Source organism: Aplidium turbinatum, chromosome 8 (genome assembly GCF_918807975.1).
Source record: "Aplidium turbinatum chromosome 8, kaAplTurb1.1, whole genome shotgun sequence".
NCBI lineage: Eukaryota > Metazoa > Chordata > Ascidiacea > Aplousobranchia > Polyclinidae > Aplidium > Aplidium turbinatum.
This window is the reverse complement of record NC_137479.1, coordinates 14,144,833-14,160,696: the sequence shown is the minus strand read 5'-3', so window position 1 is coordinate 14,160,696 and position 15,864 is coordinate 14,144,833. Positions and strand designations below refer to the sequence as shown.

Below are 15,864 nucleotides of genomic sequence, written 5' to 3'. Positions count from 1 at the left end.
TAATGAATACCAGGACCATGAACATGAATACCAATACCAGGACTAAAAAAAATTTCCATAATACAAGTTTTTGTTTTCAACAGCTTTAAAATTTTCTCAAATAAGGGCAGAATTCCTTATCTGGCAACACTCATCATCATCATTAAGTTCCGTCCTCTCGTCGAGGGTTGGAGGCGACGAGACGCCAAGTTTCTCTGTTGTAAGATTTTTCTACTGCAGTTTTGTAGTTAAGTCCTGACTAGTCTTCAATATCATTAGTCCAAATTCTTGGTGGTCTGCCCCTATTTCGTTTGCCGTTCATTTTTCCTTCTAGTAGTTGTCTTTGAGTAGAATTATTGCAAATCATGTGGCCAAAATATTTCAATTTTCTTGATTTAATTGTTTGTAGAACTTCCATGTTGGTTTGTATTCTGGATAGTACATCTTTGTTTGTGATTTTATCTTTCCATGAAATTTTAAGCATTCTTCTATAAATCCACATTTCAAATGCCTCAAGTTTAGTGGCGGCTCATGGTCTCAAAACATGGGGGGGCTGCATCAACCAGTAGGCTAACCTAATATAAATAATTATAAACCTGTACCGGACTGAGTTATAAATGCACTGAGTTAGGGTTAGTAACACAGTAACATGTTCTTTTAATTGGCTGTCGTTTGTTGTGTAAAGTAAACTTTTGATAATGGCTTGAATTTGGTCAAGTTTAGGTGGTCACCAGATGGAGCTAGTACTATTTTGGGACTTGGTATTAACTTAGTTGGTTAGATCTATGCTTGTGCTTTCCAACGGTAGAAAATTTGTTAAAATTGAAGAACAAATGAATAAATGGGAGACAATTTCCTTCAGGTGTTTTTCAGTGCATTTTCACCCCGTACTTCCTCCATTATAATAGTCCATTCCAACCTGTGTGACGTAGAAAGACGTCATCATCCCAAAAGGACGAATTGTGAAAGAGCACCAATAATTACAGTAATTGGCTTTACTTCACATCAAAACTAGTCTGTCTCAGTGACTTCTCAAAACACAGATCAAGTAAAGTAACCTACGATCCCTTCACTTAATCACCGATAGCTTCCACACGCTTACTCTAAAGATTTACGAGAACCAAAGTTGGAATCCCTGACCAGGGTCTGTTCTATTTGCAGTCCCTGCAGCGCTTGTTCAGTGACGCTAGAAAACTTTTTTCTGAAAAACCTACGTCATAAAAAAAAGAACAAGCAACACCGGAACTTCAAAATACTGCATCAGATAAACAATATCTGATGCAGTATTTTGAAGTAATGCAAAAATCGTCATAAATCAAGTCTGGTCTTAAACTTTTGGCCACAACCATATGTAGCCTACCTTGTGACGTCACAGCGAACAGAATCACAGCTTGATGTGCGCGAGACCTCGCAGACGGGTATCAAACAAAAGCGGCCCTGGCGAGACGAGGGCAACAAAATCTGGATTTTTTTTTTGCTAAAACGCATGTTGTACACCAGGGGCGTCCAACCCGTGGCCCGCGGGCCACATGTGGCCGGCGAGAAGGTTCTGAGTGGCTCGCGTGATATTTTTCAAAATGACATATATTATATAATCAACTCAATCGCCAACGTAATTTATGGGCACTTACATTCCGATAAATTAGCATTTATTGTTTGCTTTCTTTCTCTATTACTCTATAATCCCTAGTGCATGGGGTGCGCAACTGTTCAAGTTAATTTTATTGCATCACAATGCACATTGTTACGCATCACATTTTCCACATTGTTACGTCCACCCTTTTCTACACAATAGTACTGGTGCTTCAAGAGTCAGTCAATCAGCAATATTTCTTGCTTTTAGCGAGAGAAGTTCAAAACTTTCTATTGCTAGAATTTTACAAAAAAAGTTGTTTCTTAAGAAAAAGATCAGAGGATTCATAGATTGGCAGTTTTCGTGACATCATTATTCGGCAGCACTTACTTGTGCGAGCAAGTTTTTCGTGGATGAACCTAGGGACAGCCGGACAATACATTACGGGACGCGCAACTCCGCTGTTCCGGCAACATCAGAAGGGTCAATTGCCAATTTGACATTTTTTACGTTTTGCTGCTGGCTTGCTTTCAACTAAAAACCTTAAACCACTTTAAAACCAACTTCACTCTTCTTATATAACCCATAAATGTACAAACACATTTCTCAGATTAGAATTTGGGTGTGAGGGTTTTAATTAAAAATTATCAGACAGTCATTTTTAAGATTACAAATTAGCAGTAAATACTCAAGTGGTCCGCGCAAGCATTCGTAAACTACATGTGGCCCTTTGGCCAAAAAGTTTGGACACCCCTGTTGTACACAATGACATCACGCTGAAACAAAAACTCGCAAAGTTAATTTGGGTTTTCCCGCTCTTTAAAACAGAAACAAGAATAAGAAGGCTATTTGAAGTGAAAAAGTGATGAAAACACTGTTACAGAAGCTCGGTACCGTGCCGTATTCAATAGCTTACATCATATAAGGCCGTATTTGCACTTCTAAACCCCACGGTTAGGAGGCTCACCTATGTTTAGAGGCCAAACCATACTCATATTTAGATGGTACAGTATTTTGGCTATTTGAAATAAAAATATTGCTACATAAGCTCGACATTTCATAGCTTGAGCTGCGTATTGTTGATCATCATTTGGAATGAAAATTTTTAATCAGCGAAACCAGTAGGCCATTTGGTTAGAGTTTATAAATGAAATGATACTGGCCCTTTCGCATTCTTGTCGAAATGTATTTCAAAGGTTTATAACATAGCCTAAGACTTGTTTAACATTAAGTCAATGCTCGCGAAGCGGTATAAAGATATTTGATATTGGCAGCCAAAAGCGTTGACAGAGATGATCCGGCGGCGAAGAAAACGTTTAAGATATGACCTTGAATTAATTGAAAAGACATAAACTAGCCATCTAACCCTAAATATAATTGTTTCTCTTGACATAATAATTACATTTAAAGTGCCTCTGACAGGAAAATAAATTTGCTAAATTTACCTAAGATACCAAAGAGATGACACTAACAAACTTCCCTGACCAGCAAATCGTAAAAAATATCAACAGGCTACTAAGTTACACGCTTGCAAACTTTCGTTCATTTTCGGCAAATCTGGCAATCAGTCAATTACGAAAATAAAAACGGCAACACCGCTGTGACGTCACCGTGGATGGGAAGGATACATTCTTTCTCTGTGGTGAGTTGGTAAGGTATGGTACGACTGCTCCAAAACGTCAATGTGTGGGGCTCTATTGGTCTAAAGCATGTGCAAAAGGAGAATTACCGAAATGAAAAAGTCAACTTATTATTACTATCAGGTTTAGATCAAATAGATTGAGTTTATTTTTATCAAACAGCATCTCAATTCAATTGAAATTGCAGTTTTTCTAAACTCTTGTAGGGCTACAATTTGGATAATTTTTTTGTTTGTCCTAATCTGGCTATAGCCATTTGCAGTGTAACAGCAGTATCTCACAGACAGTACCCTTAATTTATGGTTGAGGTAATGCCTGGAAATTGCTGTTTATGTGACAGAGTCACTGACAAAGACGTGTGCTATATTTTCATGCTTTCAAACAAAACAAGGTGCTGAAAAGAAAATAGTCAAAGTTTTCTTCAAGTGTTCGAAAGTGGGATGGACCATACAAAACTAGTCGTATATGTTCTCTTTACTTCAATGGAGATGATTTTGTTAACACCACAAACCCGATTTGGATCTTCTCAGCAATGAGTGGCGTGCTGGGAACTGTAGGTGGTGCGTTTGCCACAAGTGCGAGTCTATGTCCCAGCCCAATGAATGTGTATGTTGCCATGAAGTGCCACAGACGAAAGCACTTTTGAAGAAAGACCCATCTAGCTGTGTTACCAATTTGACCCATTTTGAGGCACACTTACATCCTGCAGTTCTGAGGACTTTTTTTATGGGGAGCAGGAAAAACTGGAGAAAAAGCAATAAACCGAAAGGAGAAAACGGAGACCTATCGAAAGAGTAAGGATGCTACATTAGGCTAAAAATACCCTAAACGCTAAAGAATGCACACTAAACAAAGTGATTTTATTTCCTTGCAGACAGTATCGGTAATTAGTCGCTTACAGGCATGTAGGCCTATTGGAGTGGATACTACAAGGTGGTAGCCTACTCTCGGAAGCAACAATCGGATTGTGCTGCCGTCATGCATTGTTTGGCAAATCCGAAACAATTTTAAAGTCCAGATGGCTATTACACCGGTTTTCAATGGCCAACTGAAGGCACATTATGAGAGAGAGAGAGAACTTTTATTTATTTATGAATAGTGATGATGAAATAAATATGAATGATGATTCGTACGATTTCTTCATTTTTCACTTCAAGTATATTTTAGGTTTTGTAGGAACGTATCCAGTACAGTTTTATTAAACTGCAAAAAAGAATAAATATTCGAAAAAAGCAACCGCTTGTACCAACTCCGACCAAACTGTGATCCACCAATTACATCTAGAAAGCATTTGTTTTATTCGTCGCTAACGACGCCCAACCACGATGACGTAATACCACCAAAGTCGTCGCAGAGCAGTGAAATATGGAGTTTCGCCTGTGGTGGCGCTGTGGAACTGTCGTTTTGTATAAATTTCGCCCTTACCAGTCGAGCTTCGAGGTTAAGATTAAAATGTTCGTTAAGCATAATTCTGCGCTAGAAAATGCTTAGAAAAGTTACTATACTTGGGTCCAACCTGTCAGGGGCACTTTAAGTCAAAATCGCAGGTTCTAGGAGTTAGGACCGATCGTGAAATGACACAATCGGCAAAAAGTCTGAATGTAACTTAAAAATTCTTCGTTCATTTGTTTTTACAAAATTTATCAGTGTCTTTCTGTGTGTCTAAAACAAGTTCTGGGGGGTGTTAATTGCCAGATGTTTTGTATCTCGATTGCGTCGCTCATTTGTTATATGCCGTAGCCTACTAACTGTACTCAATGTATTGTTTTAGCTGCAGGCTGCCAGTCATTGATAACAAGTGCAACTAGATTTTGTGGAGAATCTAATCCAAGCCTACTAGATCACATCTGCACAAACATAACTTGTAACCAAAATGCCTATGGCATTTGCTTACATGACATCTCTGATCATTTACCTGTTTTCTTATAAGTTAAAAATAAAAATGTAGTGTGTAATTCACTCACTAAAAAAATTCGAAGCTTAAAAAACTTTTGTCTTGACAGCTTCTTATGCGATTTAGAGTCTAATTTGAATGAAGTAAATACTGATTGTGATGATGCAGATAACTTGATGCACTCTTTTATTATACGATTTCAAGTAACACTAGATAAACATGCACCACTTAGAAACATGTCGAGAACTGAAATTAAGCTCTCTAACAGACCATGGATAACAAAAGGCATTCATAAATCTATTAAAACAAAAAACAGACTATTTAGATATTGGATAAAAAATAAAAATGAATCAGCAAACAGGAAATACAAAGCATATTGCAATAAGCTGAAACATTTGAAACAATCACTGAAAAATCAACATTATAAAAAAAGTTTGAAGAAACAAAAAGTGACTCCAAGAAAACATGGAAGATCATTCATGAGATGATAGAGGGGAAAAGAAATTCGAATAATAAAAAGCTTCCTTCAACTATGACTTTAAATGATAAAAGCTATAAAACAGATTCTATTGAATTCATTAATTTATTAAATAATTACTTCACAAATATTGGAACTTCAATGGCAGCTAAAATTCTAAATTCAAATGTAAATTTTGAATCATTCATGTTAAACAGAAAATGTTCTTCTTTTGGCTTTCCTGATATAAATGAGATAGAAGTATCTGATGCTATAGGCTAAGGAGCCTCAAAGCAAATAAAGCTTCAGGCATTTTTGAAATACCTTCTAAATTTATCAAATGGCTAATGTAATTATATGCTCTTTTTTAACAAAAGTACTGAATAAATGTGTCTTGCAAGAAATCTTTCCTGATGTACTCAAAAAGAGTCTGATAATACCTGTACCAAAAGTTAGTTCACCTTTACACTTTACAGATTTGCGACCAATTTCTTTATTGCCAACTTTTGCCAAAATTTTCGAAAAAATTCTATATAAACGGATGATGAATTTTATTGACAAATATAATATTTTAACCCCAGCTCAACATGGTTTTCGTGAAAATGATTCAACAAGCTTAGCATTGACAAAAATTTATGATGATTTACTTTCTAACTTGAATGATCATAAATACACATGCTCGGTTTTTGTTGACTTAAGTAACGCTTTCGATACAGTTGATCATGGCATACTTTTAAAAAAACTTCACCATTATGGCTTTCGAGGCAAGTTTTTACACGTTTTAACATCATATCTAACAAATAGAATGCAAAGTACAAAAAGTAACGGTAAGAATCCTAATTTCAATGTTGTTAAATGTGGTGTCCCACAGGGGTCAATCCTTGGTCCCTTGCTTTTTCTTCTTTATGTGAATGATCTTCCAAATGCATCTTATTTTTCAACTACACTTTTTGCTGATGACTCAAACTTTCATATGTCAGATAAATGCCTGTCATCTCTCCAAAAAAATGTCAATAGAGAAATAGAAAAAATTGATGTGTGGATGAAATCCAATAAACTTTCATTAAATTATAGTAAAACTACTTATATGATCCTCTGCAACAAAAAAAGTGCAGCAGAAAATTTTAGTCTGTCCATCAGTGGCCGATCCATCGAAACGAAGAAATGTATAAACTATCTAGGTGTCACTTTGGATGAGCGATTGCCATGGGATAGTCATATTATTAATCTTAGAAAGCAGCTTGCAAAGGTCTGCGGCATAGCATTTAAGCTGAGATACATTGCCCCTTTAACAGTATTACGGGCTTTATATTATGCTTTGTTTCAATCCAAGATCCAATACTCGATTATAAATTGGGGAAGAGCAAACTCTACATTGCTTGCTCCACTACAAGTGTTACAAAACAAGTTCATTCGATCCTGCTTATTTTTGCCGAGGTCAACAAATACAACTGTTCTTTATCACCAATTTAATGTGCTCAGAATTGACGATATTATTAAATTAGAAACTGCAAAATTTATGTACAAATATGTGCACAAAATGCTGCCCCGGGCCTTTGCTGGCATGCTTTATTTTTGTAAATGAAATTCACCATCATAAAACCCGTCAGAACCAAAAAAATGATTTATATTTGCTTTCTACAACGTCAAACTCTGGTAAGAAGATGCTATGTTTTAATGGAGTGAAACTATGGAATCAAGTACCAAAAGAAATAAAAGAAAAGTCTTACAATGTTTTTAAATTTAAATATAAATGTTTATTAAAGAATTTGGGCAATGATCACTCCTGAAACGTATCATCCGCTTATTTCTCTACACAATGTTTTTTTTTTATGTTGCCCTGTGTTATTCCATTGTTAATGTATTGTTAATTCCATTGTTAATTTTTACAAATTAAAGTGCTGGTATTGTGCTATATATTATATACCGTATGTGTTAATGTTCTTAATTTTGGGTCTTTTGTTTAAATGTTTGGATGGCAGCTGACTTTGGTGACCTTTTGGTCTTTCGTTGCCATCCTTGTTGTGCGAATTATTTGTGTTTTTGCTTTTTGTGTCTTTCTTTTTCGCCAACAAAACAAAAAAATAAACTGAACTGAACTGAGTAGAATGCTCTGAGCAGTAGCCTATACCTATAATCAAAATAGGGTTTTTTCAAGCCGATGTAACCAGTGATTAAAGATAGTAGGCCTATACGGTAGGCTATGTAATATGTTTTAGCAGTCTTGGCATTAGTATTATTGCAATTAGTTTCTTCCTTGCATCGAACGGAATAAGACTGCAACTGAACAACAGTTTCATTGTCTTGAGACGTGGCCGAGTGGTTATAAGAACATGCTGGACAATGGACATCGTTGTACAATCTCGATGGAGGTTCGATTTCCACTGAAGTCGGAGACGTTCACAATTCCTATCAAAGTTGAAAGTGCGAATTCCACTCAAGACACACGGCATGCAACATTGATGATCCCAAACAAAGGTGAAACTCGAGTATGGCATTTTCTATCTTCGTTCGATCTGGGTCTTAAATTTATTTTTTCCACATTGGAAAGTAGCGAGTAACGAAAGTTAGACTGAAACAAATGTAGCGCCTCTCCTCTAGAGTCTACCGCTACATTGGGAAAAAAGTAATGTCGTCACTACAGCCGTTACTCCAACAAAAATGTGGCGCCATGACCGCTATCGCTACCAAAAGCAGCGCGCTATTGCCCACCTCTGGCCACTAATAGCGTGTCTCCGTTTGTCAAACTAAAACGAGCCGTAGATTATTTCGCGCTCATTGCATGCTTCTTTATTAATTAAACCTGGGGAACAATGTCTCTACTAAACGGGAAAAAAGCTTGTAAACTTGCTTACAACAAGGGATATGAACACAGTGCTGTGTTCGTAAAAAAGCACAGGGTAGCCTATACTGTCAGATTTGCCAAAATGATAAATAATGCACAACTTGCAAAATACTAATCTTTATTCTACCATAACATGAATTATCAACATCAAAATTGGACGAGAGATACAAAATTATTTATTTTTGGAAAACCAGAGGGCATACTATTAGTTACTCGTAAAAGTAGAGAGTATACTGCGTATGCCGCCGTATACCCTCGAAAACAGCACTGGATGCGAACGTGTAGGCTATTTGGTTTATATAGATTTGAAAGTGTGAGCACCTATGCACTCGGTTCGTTGCAATGTTGGCTACTAATAGTTGATGTTTTAATGAGAAAAATGTAGCCTATAGAATTTTTTGTTACCCTGCTCAGACTCGGAAAATACCCTAATTTGTAGCCTACCTGCTAAATGCAGATTTTCATTTACAATCGAAATTTTATGCTGTTGCTTGTAAATTGTTGTAGGCTACAAGGAAGATTCTATTATCCAGCTCTAACCGATGCGGCCTTTGATGACATTGAATTATATGGAAGATTGAGACGCACAGTAGTGGTAAAGCATAGTGTCATCGTCAAGCTATGTTCTCTTGCAACACTTAGTTTATTTTTCTTGTTTTCATGCCTATTTCCACGCGAATGTGTAACATACTCAAATCTGAAGCAAATAAGTAATAAATAAATTAGAAGAGCGTGCTGACCGTGCTGTAAACCAAATAAAAGATTAAGGAAACATTTGCTTGACGCATATAAAACTTACTCCATTGGCCTATCAATAATTAACTTTTCAAGCTGATTTATTGTTTATTGATAAAAAATCTACCTTTGCTGTAAGTGGAAGTTAATTTTTGCCGAAGGCATATTCTTAAATCTTATAGTCTATTAGCAGTGCACAGAGTAATTAGGCTGTTAAGATTTTTAACAAATTATGTTGGAGCTCAGACATTGACGCGATGTCCTAAGTTTGCTTTTTGTTTTTTATTTTCGTCTTAATATTTTAATTATTATGGCAACAGAAGCAACAATAGACCTGCGTCCAAAGCTTTACATTCAAGAAAAAAGCATGTGATATTAATTCTATATAGCTCACAATCACAACTGCTACCACAGGAAATGGTGATTGCTACTGAAACTTGCTCGTTTATCCTATGCGATGTTATGCAGTGACAGACAGCAGCAGCAACAACGAATATTGATTTGAGTTTATGGAAAGTTCGTTAAACTCAAAACATTGCAGTGGAGGTTACAAAACTTGTACTTTGTAATGTTTATTATAGTCTGCTACAGCAACAACTTTTGTCGCATCTTAACAATAATCAAGTTGTCAGCTCCAATAGCTCAATCAATGATCTGTGAGACTGTGACCACCCAACCTTACAAGTAAAAACTTGAAACAGCACAGGCGACAACGGTTCAGCTTTTGTCGCATGCAGTTGAGAGACGCATTTCAAGGACAATCAAGATAAGCGACAAGTTGAGCCATTGGCTATAATATGTTGGCTTGGCTCACATGCAAACTTCGACGTTTAAACCTTATAATCAGCTAAGCAATATAGGATACTTTATGAACAGTTCCAGTGACGTAGCTAGAGAGAAAATTTTACGGGGGAAAGCAACTGTTGGAGAGACAAGTATTTTGTTTGAAAGAAACAGTTTGTTTAAAAATATGGCTACTGAATGCAACCAAGAATTTATGAAACGCCGTTCGATGTGTAATACAATGTTAGTAAAAACACGTTGCAATAATATTAAAAATATACGTTTTAGAGGGCAAAGATAAAATTTTAGGGAAATGATTGCACTCAGTTCCAAGCCTCCTTGTGGCTACGTCCCGGGACAGGTCTCCATTTAGCGGCATTTAGTAGACAGGATATTTTTCACTTTTTCAAGCAACAATAGGCCTACAATGAACTGCATAGCCTACTGTCAACCATCTGTGATCGGTCCCGTATCAGTGATTTGAAGTCTCTACACGTTTGGAACCTGCTAGGATTAAGGTTTTGCTACTCTGTTTTCTCAATAGCTTTTTGGTTGCAGCTATAGCTTTAAAAAATGAAAGTTTTAAACCCACAATTCGTTCAAGTCGCAAGTGGTTTATCTGGTTCAGAAGGTCCAGTTTTCAACACCAATGGGCAATTTTATGCCGTTGCGCCTATGGAGGAACCTTTTGCTAACAGGTAAACATTAAACAACTGAGCGTTTTGAACTGATTGCAGGACATAGAATTGCATTTTTTGTCACAGTGTCTAGAATAAAGAAATCGTTGTAACTTCCCCACATTTTCAATGTAGTCTAATATTCATTTAGAACTTAAGTCTGAGAGCACCACGGCTATCAGCAAAAGAAATATTTTGAAATGTTTCCAACAAAGTGGAACCTTTGCTCTGTCAATCTTTGTGACTGGCCTTGCCTCACTGGATTCAAAACCTTTAAGTAGGTCATGCGAAACTGCCAAGGTTAAGTTTGCAAACAGGCTTTCTCAGACTGTGGAAAATGCAGAAAAAGTTTCTCACTGTCACAATCACGTCAATCAGTAGATAAAACGGTAGGCTACATTATGTGTCTTGACCAAGCGTACTGTTTTAATTGTGTAATTCTTACGAAATGTTATTATCGGTTACTGTCCTATAGTGACTTTTGATTGGGAAGTTCTTATTATTTACAGTAATGTACAGTACTTCTAGAACAGTGGTTCTTAACCTTTTTTCTATCAAGCCCTCCTTCAATAATGGTCATGTGCCTTGCGCCCTCCTAGATTTGAAATAAGTATCATACCAAAAAAAAATGCATTTTTGTCTGTTTATTGTACACATCAGTGAGATACTTGACACTGCGTCTTAGCGACTAGATTTTTTAATGCGAGGTTTAACTCCAGAGAGTGAACAACGTAAGTCTTCTTCAACTATCTTAATAGCAACGAGAGCAGAAAATGCAGCTTCACAAAGATACGTGGATCCAAACATTGTTAGAATTCGAAGAGTCCTAGTTGCGATAAGATGGTAAACAGGAAGGTAATTGGCCCAGAACGCCCCAAGTTCCAGTTTTTTGAAATCTTCTTTAGCTGTGGAGTTGAACTTCATCTCAAGAAACTCCTCTTGTCCTTCTTCGAAAATATCAACTACTCCGCATTGAAAGTTTCTGATGAACTTCCAGGCAGTGCCGGTCTTAGGGTATTTCGGGCCCTGTGCGGAATATGATTTGCGGGCCCCAATGACAATGATCCAATCCAGTAGCGTAGCTAGGCATTTTGAAAGGGGAGGGGGTGGTTTGACGGTCGGCGGGTGAAGTCTGACGGCGTGATCGCCGAAGGCGACACCTAGCAGTGGGGGTCTGGGGGGCCCCCTAGAAAATTTTGAAAAATTACTTTGAATTTGGGGCATTCTGAGAGCATGTTCAACAAAAATTTTGGTATAAATATTACTGTAAAATGGTACTGTCCGGTGGCAGGCCTATAGCAAAAGGATAAGATCATGCTTTCTTTGGCATTTTTCGGAAATAAAGCTATGTCTCTATCTTGAGTATGGATGCAACCTATTTCGTCCCCTGAAAAATTCGTAGGCTACTCCGATTTCGTACCCTGAAGTCGTGTAATAAAAAAAAATTTTGACCTATTTCGTCCCCTGAAAAGATCGAGAATTTTTGAAATGTTTGCGGCAACTCCGATCAGCGTTGTTTTTTTTTCTTGATCTTTTCAGGGTACGAAATAGGTTGCACCCGTTGAGTCTCTATGTTTTCTTGTTGCTAATTCCTTATTTGTTGAACTCACTTGTTGAATTTTTCCATTGGAAATGACAAAATTACTGCAGTTTCTGAGTAAATTGCGGGCCCCCTAATTTGCGGGCCCTGTGCGATCGCACGGTTTGCACACCCCAAAGACCGGCACTGCTTCCAGGTTTCACGCTTCTCATCCAGATCTGGAAAGTATTTGATGAACTCCGCTTTCAATTCATTAAGGTGGGTTTCTATTTGTTTCTTCAACTCAGACTCAAAGTTACCATCTTTGAGAGCAGAATCCAAGTTACTGAAGCTCGCTGGATTTCCTTGTTCAATTCGACTCTTCCAGAGGTCGAGTTTGGCTATAAAAGTTCAAATGATGTCATGATGCTTAATGGTGTTAATGTTTTTCCCTTGAAGCTTAAGCATTAAGTAAATAAAGCTGTAAAAAAGCAATTTAAACAAAAAAGTAAAAATGAAACAGTGTCGAGAAAATTTGATAAATCTGAAGGAGTTCAGCGCAAAATTGTTTTGTGAAGTTCTGATCTAACTAATAAAGCAAGAATTACTGAATACAATATAAAATAAGATAAAATACAAAATATGACGAACAGCATAGGTCCTAGGACATAAGAGTAATTAAAAAAATTAAAATTGTTGTAGAGCTCGCGGCCTCCTGAGAGATTCTTCACGCCTCCCTGGGGGGGCGCGCCCCCCCCCCCCGGTTAAGAACCACTGTTCTAGAAGAATCTGCATATACGTGCAAGACTATAGAAATAGATGGAAGGTTATTCGACTAAATCGAGCAATTTGTCAGGTAGTAGGTTGTTATGACGTCACAAAGATGTTTACAGATAGTAAAACTTAACCAGAACAATAAATTCTTATGACATATACCGGTACATTATTGTATCTCCTGGAAGTTACTGGCCAAAACAAATCGGCTATAAATAGTGGCGTAATATGCGTAATTGATTATTGAGATTGAGAGTTGGATTGAAGTGGAAATTATTGAATACAAGTAGATGAGAGTTGGTGCTATTAGAAGTTGTGATTGAGATTAGAGTTGTTTGAGAAGTCGTGAAAAACAGTACATTGAAAAAGGTGTTGAAATATAGTGCTGCTCACAGTTATTTTGATTATCTGTTGGAAGTGCTGAATCATTCGTTAAAGTTCTTCGAGAATTTTCACTTGTCATCTCACAAGTAAAACTATTCGACCGTTTATTTGACTGCTTTACGGTGATATCCCAATAAACTACGTCATTAATCTTTCCCAAGTCTTTTTCCTGGTAAGAGATAGAACGAATCGTGACACTCACTATCAACCAATCGTTTGTGCAGCTGTTACCACATTTCTCACACATCTTATAAACCCTTTTGGTTTATTTCTCAAATGCCAAAAAATGTTGTCGGCTATTTCAAAATTCGTTTTGGCACGGAAAATTAGCACACATCTGTGTTGCTTAGCCTAACAAACAGAAATAGAAATCCATTTGTGTTCACTAAATTGGTTCAAACATAAATGTAACTTACCATAACCAAAAATCAATTTCAATCTAGTATGATCATTTCCCGCTGAAAGCAAATAAACACTAATATATTAACTAAAAGCACGTTAAGAGTTGAATTAATGAAATAATAGCCCACTTTAAGCATCACCAGTCGGATGATGACACCGTGGGAAACATCTCCTCTTTTCTTGCACACAGAAACAAAAACGAATTTGTCGACAACATAGCAGGAAGGCTTTATGCAGTTAACACCAGCTCGGGAACGATTAAAGAGGCTTACGTTCCACAATTTAACGGCTACGGTGGCAGACCGGCCGGTTGTCAGTGCGACAAAGATGGTGCGATATGGATCGCTGATATGAGATTGGGTTTGTTAAAATGGCACAAAGAAGAAGGTGTACAGGTTTGAGCTTGTGAAAATTGATACATTTTTTTTTCTCTACTTAGGTTTTAAACTTAGGCTATGGCATATACAGTAGTCCCATTAGCTTCAATAGTTCTTACATCTGGAAATATTCTCTTCTGTGTGCATTAAAGCGATCAAAGTTCGTGATTTGAACAATATCTTTAACTCGTTTAAGCTTCGTGGAATTATTCTGTTCAGCAATAAATTTCGATGTAGCCTATACGTCTAAGCCACCACATAGGCTACTGCGAAAGCCTGTTGGATTTTCCTATGTAAATTCATTGTAACATGTATTCTGACATTTTTGATAGATTAGTCAAGTGGACACTGATGGAAACCCTTTACAAGGAGCAAATGATTTAGTGTTCGATGACGACGGAAACCTATGGTTCACCGGTCCTGGAAGTTTAATTGCACCGGTACCAGAAGACCGTTCGAAGCTTTTTAAAGTAAGCAACCATAAAAACGTCATGCAACAGACTCCAGGTCACCGTTTTTTAACCTGCGGACCCCTTGGAGGTTTGTGATTAAATCTACATGGGTTTTATAAATTGATTAATGATTAAATTCTCAAATACAAGCAAAAACTTATATAACAAAGTAACAGCGCAAAAATTTTCCCCATGGGCACTTTTAGAAGTTGTGTTTGTCTGCAGAGTTGACAACGCTTTGAAAGGGGTTTGTGTCTGCAAAAAAAGATTGAAAGCCACTGTTCTTGTCGGCTGTGTAGCCGAGTGGCGAAACTTCTCCGCGATGCTCAAAAGGACGTCTGTTCGACACCACTTCAAAGCACGCACCTGTGTCCACGACACATATGTGTTTTTGCTGCTGCCTGTTGTGTGACATCTGTAATCGCAGTGTAATGTATGTTGCTGCAAATCGCAGTGGGCGCAAAGTGAAACATGATTAGGCTTCTATAATATGTTCTAGCTGCATTGCTTGCAATCATTTTTTATAACAATGCTTGCACAAACGAAATGTAATGTTAAAAGTCTCGCTCAAAACGTCAGACGATTGCTGGGAGTGTGTCGGATGCATTTGATAAAAGATGAAAATATTCGATGACTGCACAATCTTAATGTAAAATGCTGTGTTGTGAAGGACTCGGTTGGTCGCCTATACTGCTTACCACGTGGAAAAACTGTGCCTGTCATGGCTGAAGATCAGTTTGCATTTTGCAACGGAATAGCAGTAAAAGAAAACTTGCTACTTGTAGCTGAAACAATGACGCGAAAGATCACGGCATTCGACATTATAGGCCCAGGAAAAGTAACAAATCGAAGAACTTGGGCAAATGTCCCAAAAGGTAAATTAAAAAAAAAACCTAAATAGGTGTTGTGGCTGCTGTTTACGTTGTCTGCTGACAAAAGCGTAGGCCTAAATGGTTGCAAATTAAAGAAAATGATTTCTATCTAAGAGTGCGCTACATGATCCATCTTACATGAAAGTTTTCAAGTCTTGTCATAATTTTAGACAAAGAATGTCTAGGAGGACCAGACGGAATGGACTTTGATGACAAAGGACAATTGTTAGTTGCCAACCACGGAGGTGGTCATATAGAAATTTACCCATCAGAGGGCAGCATGGAGCCTATAGCGCGGATCAAATGTCCGTTTGAAACGCCAAGCAATGTTCATTTTAAGCCGGGAACGAACACTTGCTTTGTTACAGAACATGATCAAGATGGTGTTTGGAAATTTGAGTGGGAAAACAAAGGCATGCCAATGTACTGTGAGAAATAACATAATGAAGCTTGATCTGGCATTTTCTTCAGCTCTATCAAACACTACAATTTCCGACATAA

The 15,864-nt window shown here is 37.4% G+C and overlaps 1 protein-coding gene across 1 annotated transcript; it reads left to right on the top strand.

Moving 5' to 3' along the window:
• The first annotated feature begins 10,468 nt into the window (after window positions 1-10,468).
• On the top strand, window positions 10,469-15,807 carry LOC145775366 (diisopropyl-fluorophosphatase-like). The gene is made up of 5 exons (XM_082586652.1): window positions 10,469-10,604; window positions 13,853-14,057; window positions 14,372-14,509; window positions 15,162-15,366; window positions 15,534-15,807. Exons 1-5 carry the CDS (start codon window positions 10,480-10,482, stop codon window positions 15,800-15,802), a joined length of 942 nt encoding a protein of 313 aa, XP_082442778.1. The 5' UTR covers window positions 10,469-10,479; the 3' UTR covers window positions 15,803-15,807.
• Window positions 15,808-15,864: the final 57 nt, after the last annotated feature.